This window comes from Cynoglossus semilaevis, chromosome 4 (genome assembly GCF_000523025.1).
Source record: "Cynoglossus semilaevis isolate Cse_v1.0 chromosome 4, Cse_v1.0, whole genome shotgun sequence".
Lineage (NCBI taxonomy): Eukaryota > Metazoa > Chordata > Actinopteri > Pleuronectiformes > Cynoglossidae > Cynoglossus > Cynoglossus semilaevis.
Genome location: NC_024310.1, coordinates 8,095,002 through 8,104,174, shown reverse-complemented (window position 1 = coordinate 8,104,174; position 9,173 = coordinate 8,095,002). Strand labels below are relative to the sequence as shown.

At 39.0% G+C, this 9,173-nt stretch overlaps 1 protein-coding gene across 1 annotated transcript; it reads left to right on the top strand.

The window, feature by feature from the left end:
- The first annotated feature begins 1,808 nt into the window (after nucleotides 1-1,808).
- Nucleotides 1,809-8,501, top strand: LOC103377942 (transient receptor potential cation channel subfamily V member 1-like). Its single transcript, XM_025055147.1, has 16 exons — nucleotides 1,809-2,241; nucleotides 2,335-2,477; nucleotides 3,057-3,203; nucleotides 3,744-3,881; nucleotides 3,980-4,284; nucleotides 4,430-4,606; nucleotides 4,781-4,936; nucleotides 5,148-5,243; nucleotides 5,335-5,405; nucleotides 5,474-5,639; nucleotides 5,737-5,803; nucleotides 5,880-6,214; nucleotides 6,624-6,751; nucleotides 6,850-6,938; nucleotides 7,045-8,001; nucleotides 8,361-8,501. Exons 1-15 carry the CDS (start codon nucleotides 2,084-2,086, stop codon nucleotides 7,122-7,124), a joined length of 2,256 nt encoding a protein of 751 aa, XP_024910915.1. The 5' UTR covers nucleotides 1,809-2,083; the 3' UTR covers nucleotides 7,125-8,001; nucleotides 8,361-8,501.
- The last annotated feature ends 672 nt before the right edge of the window (nucleotides 8,502-9,173 follow it).

The following is a 9,173-nucleotide window of genomic DNA, read 5'->3' as shown; positions in this document are numbered from 1 at the left end:
GCTCCATCTTCAGAAAAGACGGTTAAGATGCAAAGCCGAACCTACTCTACATTCTTCATACTTGACTGTTTTGGTTTGTTTTTTTTCCTGGCTCTTGTTTTTGATGTGCCTGTCCCTTGAAGCTGCTATAGAACTTAATGTTAACACACACAAGTATGATTTGTGTGTGTATTGTTGTTGTTATGTGTGTGTGTGTGTGTGTATGTACAGTATGATGTATGGGCTGTTATGGTGAAAATAATAAGGCAGGTGAAGAAGGACAAAGATGGCTGCGCTCTACGCTGTGGAACATGACTATCAGGGGATTTTTACCAGGAGATGGTCGTACGTGTGTATTGACTGAGTAGAGTTAGAACAGCTGTGGTTTGTCCAAGTCTGTCCTGTTATTCAACAACAGCAGACAATGAGTGAGATATTTGGACCAGGTGACCTGTCTGTCCTATACGCGTTGAACTGCCTCGATACAGCCCGACACAGTCAGGTTCTACACTTTCAAATGAAGTGCCTCCACTGGGCTTTTATGGAGAAACACGAGTGTGTGTTTGTGTGAATGCTTGTTTGTGTGTGTGTGTCTGTGTGTTTGTCGCGCTTGGGTACTTGAGCACGGGTGTGCATGAAGTGGATCTCTGATGGGGGACCAAGCTACTTTAGTGTAACTACTGATACTGTGTCATGGACTGAAGTCCTGAAGTGTGCCACGATTCCTAGACACTGTCGGGAAGTGTGAACTGTTTGCTGCTGACTCACTGACCAAAGTGACCAAGCGTCCCTCTTCTCTAACGTACTAGTGAGAATCTGTTATGTTCTGACTAAAATAATAAACAGCAACCTGGTGACAGAAAGCAGAGCTTCTCCCCTTATTTACACAGTTATAATACTATTGGGAAGTGATGCTTTCTAGATGTGAAGAGAACAAAAAGAAATGTAAAGTGCGAGTGATTTCTGACTGCCCTGAAGCCCCCAAAGTTTTATTATTTTGCTTTTAAATATAGGTATTTGTTTTCTGTACGACTGCAACAAGTGTTAAGTTCTGCCTCCTTTGCTCACAAGCAAAAGATATTGTTTAAAAGATAGATTGAGGAATAAGGTTTTGGTGTTAACATTTACAGTAAATAGTTTAGTGGAGATCTTGTAAGATGATGTAATTCCCCAAAAATCTCTACATGAATGCAGGCAATAAGTTGTCTTCTCGCTTAAAGCAATTTATATACAGTACCTGTGTGATTGCTGTCGATTCCTCATAGATTTTCCTGCTACAATTTGAAATCAGCTTGCTTGAAGGTTGAACTGTTTGGAGGATTTCCAGAAACATGGTAGAGCAACTCTTGAAATGAAAAGTAATTTATTATAACTTATGTTAGCTGCAGGAATAGTTTGCTATATATACAATGTAAGAAGCACTGCAAAATGAGTTGTCTCGGTCAGGTGGTTAGAGTGTTGGGGTGATGGTGGGGGGGCAGGCAGTAATGACTCTGTAAATTTGTTTAGACTCACCAGTGGTGAAGGGGGCTCACTGTTTCTGCTTTGTGAAAATGTGATATTCCAATTTTACCTAACCTTCAGGAATATAATGTCTTGCACAAACATTCCCCCCCCAACCAAAATAAAGTTTGCAAACACAAACTGTTTGAGTAAGTTGTTTTAATTTTTGTGTGATGCACCTCTGATGCTGGACTTATCCTAGAGAAAAAGCAGGGTTTCATCAGGAAAGTCAGTAAAATGTGACAAATGAATCATCCAGATTTTACTGTATGCCAGCAGGAAATGGTGTTTAGTTTTTCCCTGGAATGCAGCTAATCCAGCGTTACCTTAAATGGGAACAGCAGGAAATGGTGTTTCTTTTTTCCCTGGAATGCAGCTAATCCAGCATGTCTATTGTTTCTCAATGGAGAAAAGTGATGTTTGACAAGAAACTTGTATGTCGCCTGGCCAGAGGGTGGAGCCTGACTTTAGTCACCGCCCCATTTTCATTCTTACCTTTTACAAGTGAACACCGCAGTTAGTCTGGTATAACACATCGTAGGAGCTACTCGTGGTGTCTCAAACATACAAAGACACCATTTGAATATAACCAACAAATAAGATGGAAAAAGATCAATCCGAGGATGAAGAGGAGCCCACTGATGACCAGCAGGAGGATGAGGTGGACAATGAGAATTGGCTCTTGACAGATGAAACCACAGAGATTATCCCAATGGATACCATAGGGATTCAAATTGAGCCTGTCACAGTTCAGATGAGGTAATGTTCCAAAACCCTGTGGTTTTCCTTTTCCTGTTTGTGCATTGGAAATGGATACATTAAATAATTTGTTTGATATTTCTTATCCCAAAGTATCCCTGATGGCCTTTGTGGTACGGCGTTCTCCAGGAGAAAAGTCTTTGAGGCTGCGTCTCAGGGAAACACAGCTCAGCTTGATGGTCTGCTTAACTACCTGCGTGTAAACAATAAACAACTTACAAACCTGGAATTCACAGGCAAGTAGGAAAAACAGCTGTATTTTTACATTTAAACAAACAATCTTCCTCTGATACATGTGACTTTACAGTTCTAGATTAGTGCTGCAGCGCGTTCTCTAAAATATGTGTGTAGGGTTTTATATTCTGGTAAAGCCGGTTTGAAGGTGTCCAGAGTTCACAGGTAACACTTCGGAGTTTGATTTGGACGTATGAATCATTTATAGTCAAAGGAACTTGTATGGGAAGCCAGAAAAGGCAGGAACAACAGGAGCGGGCTACAAAAGAAAATTAACCTACAGGTCAAAATCAGAACAGGTAATTCAAGAAAACTACTTTGAGTGAAATACCAGGGTGAGGCAGGTGATCAGTTTTCTGCAAAAACATACAGGAGAAAATAAAACAACAAGGAGTTACTGTAGGGACACCCAGCTAAACAAAACATGAAGGTGCGATATTCAGCAATAGTCTTAAGTCTAAACCAAATCTTTTTAAGGTCTACAGAGGTCTCTGTGATGATTGTTTGATTGATAAAATTCTATTTTGTAATGCCATGGCATAAATATGTGATTAATGTATGTGTACAACTTTCAGATGAAGTCACTGGGAAAACTGCACTGCTGAAGGCTCTGATGCATCTGAAGGATGGGCGAAATGACACCATCGGATTTTTCCTGGATATTGCAGAGAAAACTGGGGATTTGGAAAATTTAATCAACGCTTCTTACAAAGACATTTTCTACAACGGTAAGGAAATGACAGATGTTTGTAATGATATTTTTTTTATTAAAAATGTATTGTTAGTAATTATCCTGTCAAAAATCAGCATTGGAATCGTCTAAGGTCAGTCCACATTTAATTCAGTACCTTGCCCCAGACCTACTTTTAGGAAGAAGCTGGTTCATAAATAGCCTTGCACCGAGTTTTTAATGGAGGTTGGGAAATACTGCTTTTATTTTTAAGTATGTTGAACTGCCTTTTCTAAAGAATAAAATTTAATAAATTAATAAATAAAAAAAAGCACAAACACTTTCTGCATACCATATGGTTCATAAATAGCCTTGCACCTTGGAGATTTTCAAATACGGTTGGGAAATACAAAAAAAAGCACAAACACTTTCTGCATAAATAACAGGAGAGTCACTTAACAAACAAAGGTCTTTAAAGTTTGGGTAAATGTGCCAACAAGAAATCAAGAGTTTTTATCAAACTTATTGAACAGCGATTCAATAATGTCGTCTTTTGAAAAGTACTGTGATATTTTTCTGTAAAAATAATTTCTCCAAGGTCAGACAGCGCTGCATGTTGCTATTGAACGACGGAGCTTTGACCACGTGAAGCTGTTGGTAGAGAAAGGAGCAGATGTGCAAGCCAAAGCCAATGGGAGGTTTTTTCAAATAAATGCAGACCTGGGCTTTTACTTTGGTGAGCAACCAAACATAAATATATATATATATATTTAATATATAATCAATTGTGATAGATAGTCTTCAATTCAAATTGTAATTTTGTGTTTTCTTTAGGAGAACTTCCTCTGTCTTTGGCCGCCTGCACCAACCAACCCACCATTGTGACCTTCCTCATGGAGAACCCTTACAGAAGAGCAGATGTGACCGACCAGGACTCACGAGGAAACACTGTCCTGCACACCCTGGTGGTCATAGCTGACAACACAGCAGAAAACACTGAAATGTTAGCAAATATGTACGATCAGATACTCATCCAGTACAGCAGGTTGGAGAATCCAAAAAAACTCAAACTGGAAGATATAGAAAACAACCAGGGGTTGACTCCACTGAAGTTAGCAGCCAAGCTGGGGAAGATTGGGGTAGGTCTGTTTTTAACTTTAAAACATTTTATTTATTTTTTACTTATCACATTTCTTTACTCTTTTATTGCACTGAGAAACTTGCTTTTTCTGTTGTCTGTCTCTTTGAACTTGGATTCGTTTTTTGTTTTTTTTTACTTAACAGATATTCAGGCACATATTAAACCGGGAATTTGTGGACAAAGAAATTAGACCACTGTCTAGAAAAATTACTCAATGGGTCTATGGACCTGTTCACTCCTCACTGTATGACACCAGCTCCATTGACACCGACGAAGACAACTCTGTGTTGGACATTATTGTCTTTGGGAGTGAAATTCCAGTGAGAAATATTTTTTGTTTGTTTATTGAAAAGTACAGTTTACAAGTACAATTGTTTGGTTGAACATTTCTGCTCCCACCATAAATATCTGGAAATTCTGAAATTTGATTATTCAGAATTAAAAAAAAAAGAATATCTAACTGATTTTTTTCTCTTTCACAAACATTACTTTAGAATCGACCAGAGATGCTTCTGATTGAGCCTCTTTGCAGTCTTCTCAACTATAAATGGGAGAGATTTGCATCCAAGTTATTCTTGATGAATTTCGTGGCGTATCTATTGTACCTGATCATCTTCACCTTGGTGGCCTGCTACAGAAAGGAAGGGCAGGTAAGAATGAAGGAAACCACCTTCAAATAGCCATGTTTGGTAAAGAGAAAATGTCAATCGTTTAAAGGAACCTCACAAAGATGGATGTATTGACAGAAGCCTGGCTCCTGCTTGTTGCACATTGCTTAAAGTATAAAGAATATTATGATGGGTTTATGCTGCAGTCATTTCTTTCAAACTGTGATCAGAACACACACTTTCTCACCTGCAGCCACCGTTTCCCATTGAAAACGTCACAGCTGATTCTTTCCACCTCGTGGGGGAGCTGATCAGTGTCCTGGGAGCAGTGTGGTTTCTATACAAAGTGGTGAGGGAGGCAGATTTGTGTTGATATTTTAGGCAACAACAGGTTAAAGATTTTGGATGTCATTCTGTACATTTGACCTTTGATTTCACAGATAAACATTTTCAGAAGAAACACACCGACTTGCAAGTCTTTGTACACTGATGGAATCTATGACATTCTGTTGTAAGTTGTTCAACAATATATGAAGATTTTTGTAATGTCAGTGTTTTCTGACCAGTGTGCGTTTCCAGTTTTCTGCAGGCGGTACTTCTGCTGATCAGTGCAGTCTTGTACGTCAGTGGACGCAGGGAATACGTTGGACTGCTTGTCTTGTCGCTGGCTTTGGCCTGGATTAATGTCCTGTACTACTCCAGAGGCTCCAAACAGATGGGGATATACAGCGTGATGATGCAAAGGGTGTGTCTATTTTTTTTATCTAACTGACATGTGTAGAAAAAAACATTATCTTGTTAAAATCTGCCTTTTCTTAAAACTTTTTTTATTTTTCTTTAAGATGATCGTTGGTGACCTATTGACCTTTCTGTGTGTATATTTTGTCTTGCTGGTTGGATTTTCTGCAGGTAAATCTTTTATAATATAAAATGTCCATTTTGTGAATTGTAATGGAAATATTTAACAATATTTTCTATAACACAGCTATGGTTGCTCTGATGTACGACGACGCACCAGCTCATCTGCAGCCTAAGAATGAGTCATTGTCAAGTGGGCGGAGTCTAGATGTCGGGACAGTTCCGTGCAGTAAGCCAACTTACAGCGACCTCCGTTTTACAATACTGGAACTGTTCAAATTCACGATTGGAATGGGAAATCTGGAGTTCACTGATGACGTTCAGTACAGGGAGGTTTTCTACATCCTGCTCATCTCCTACATTGTCCTGACTTACATCCTGCTGCTCAACATGCTCATCGCTCTGATGGGAAACACCGTTGAAAGAATCTCCAAGGAGAATGTCGACATCTGGAACCTGCAGGTGGGATGTTGTTGTTGTTGTTGTTGTTGACATCTGGAACCTGCAGGTAGGATGTTGTTGTTGATGTTGTTGTTGTTGTTGTTGTTGTGAGAATGACTGTAACTTACTGTTACAAAAAGTTTGGGTATTGTTTATAAAATCCATAAATGCTGCCTTGTGTTATCAACATTTACAGCTTCAATTTTTTTAAAATAATTCATAATATAAAATTGCATCCAGTGGTAAATAGAAACCATTTTATACCAAATTAATTTTCTTCTTTTAGCTCCTAAGCACCTATAGAAATGTAACAAATGAATCTGAAAATTATTTTACTTATTCTTCACATTAATATTCTTACCTTTTTTGTGTTAACAATGATTCTGTTTTCTGTGGATCATTTGTAACATTTTCTGTCATAAATACCCAGAAAGCCTCAACCATTCTGGACATAGAGAGGGATCTGCCGCAGAGACTGAGGAGAAAACCGTTTTTCAAAGAGTCCAGAATGGTGTATTTCAAACTTCATGAAAATGATGAGCGTAGGAGATTTCTCAGGTAAACTGTAACAAACATTGGTGTGAAAAGAACCATGGTGTTCCTAACTGGAGTATTAACATCGCCTGTTTTCACCTCGTCCTCTTCCTCGTCTTCAGAGTGGAAGAGATGAACTGGAGACAGTGGAGGTCAGACCTGGGTGTGGAACCAGAAGATGATCCGGAGAATGAACTAATGGATATTCTAGGTCTGGCTACACACACACACACACACACACACACACACACACACACATACAGTAAAAACAATAAAACCTCTCTGCTCACTAATATAAGTTTTTTATGATTGGTCAGGAAAACAATGGAAACATCGTTCACCCTTGGAGAAGATCCGTCTCAAACACTGGAAACGTCCCCATAAAACCGTGATCTGATTTATTACAGTAATAACCAGTATAACGTAGATGTTATTGTGATTAAAAATCTCATCACGTCTGATGATCCTGATCGCTGACTTCTAACAAGCTAAGACAGACTGAGGTGACTAATATATTGCTCAAATGAGACGTTTCTGTTCAGTTATGTTGAGTCATTGACGTGTCCTACTTTGTATGTGTAACAATATTCTTATTTTGCTTGATGTTAATATTTTGAATATATCTTTCTATTTGTTTTGTGGTGGTCGTGGCAGTCTGTTTAAATTCATCACTTCTGTTTAAAGCATTGTCAGCACCAGGCTGTTCAATAAATGTGATCTCTGTTTGGCCACAACTGAGGAAACACTAAAAAAAGAGCTAGTGTGTGTGTGTGTGTGTATTTGACACACAAAATCAATTGGATGAAGATACATAATAAAATAGATCACTGAGCATTGTTTACAGGAGATTATGTTGTAAATCCACATAAATCCACATCAGACAGTGTCGCTCTCACCTGTCCCAGCATGCTCTTTGTTCCTCCCTCTACAAGAGTGATGTTTGATAAACAACATTCATGTCCTCTGGGCACAGGGCGGAGTGTGGCTATGGCAACTCCCTCACTGCCTCAAGTTACAGTCCTCCCTTCCTGCAAGTCCACACCTGAGCAGCTGTAGCGCCACACACCTCACGAGCCACTCATGGTCTCAACGCTCTAGTGTTACTTCATCAAGACGTGGTTGTTAACACCTAATACGATGGAAAAGGGTCACCTACAGGACAGTGAGGAGCCCAGTGACAACCATGAGGAGGAAGAGGAGGCAAACAGTCTGGACTGGCTCTTAAGAAAACACACGGAGATAACCCCCATGGACACCAACATTTTAATGACTAGGTAACAGTCCAGCTCCACAGGAGCGTTTGGCTTTTGTTCTCCTTTTTCACAGTTTGTGCATGTGGACATACATTAGTAAATTATGAACAGTGAACTATACCGAGGTGTAGCTCTGAAATCAGTGTGGTTGTTGTTCTACCCATAGATTGGGTTACATGTTGATCTTTACAGACTAAATATCAGGTTCCAGAGTGGCAAATTTCAGGTCAACAAAGATGCAGCAACAAGTCTTGTCCTGTCTTTTATCAATATTTGCATATATCGATACAAAAGCCAGAACCCATTGAATTTATAATTCAATATCAGTGTTTTCTAAACAACATAATGCTTTTAATTTAACATGTCTTTTTATGTCAAAGTGTCCCTGACAGCATTCATGGTGCGAAATACACCAGAGCGAGGGTCTTTGAAGCTGCATCTCACGGGGACACAACTCGACTTGATGGTCTGCTTGACTACCTGCAGGTTAATAATAAACGACTTACGAGCCCAGAATTCACAGGCGAGTAAAAAAAGAACTCTTTTATTAGTCTCATTTCTGTGGGACAATGTCCAAATATCACATGTGACGATGGTTTTTGTGTGTAATTAAAACACATTCTGGTGAACTGGTGTATTTAGTTCAAATGACAAAAAAAAGGCAGGCGTGCTAAACACTACACTATGGAACCGACATGTAGTGGGAGAGGAGGCCAAAACAGGAAATTCAAGCAAAACGAAACATGTGGACAATGTTAAACAGAGTGAGGCAGGAGATATAGATTTTAAAAATAGTGAACCAAACATTTAAAATGATCAGGAACAAAAGATACTCCAAAAGAGGAAGCTTTAAAACGAGTCTCAGGTGTCAGAGCAGTTATTTTCAGTTATTATAATGAAGGTCTATTCAAACACAGGCACATGTGTCAGTCACTGCACTTTGATGGATTCAGTGTGGTTCCGAACTTTTAAAATTATAATATTTATTTACATTTGACAATCGGGGAAATTACCAACTAGATACATGATCCTTTTACATTCTACATACAGAGATCAGTGTTCTGTATCCCAAAGTCACATCATTTATCACTGTGTTATCTAAACTAAAATGTGCACGAAAGGCAAAAACATGTTTTGCCTTCATCTCAATCTGCTGCGTTTTTTGAACTGTACTTGACTTCATTGAACTAAAC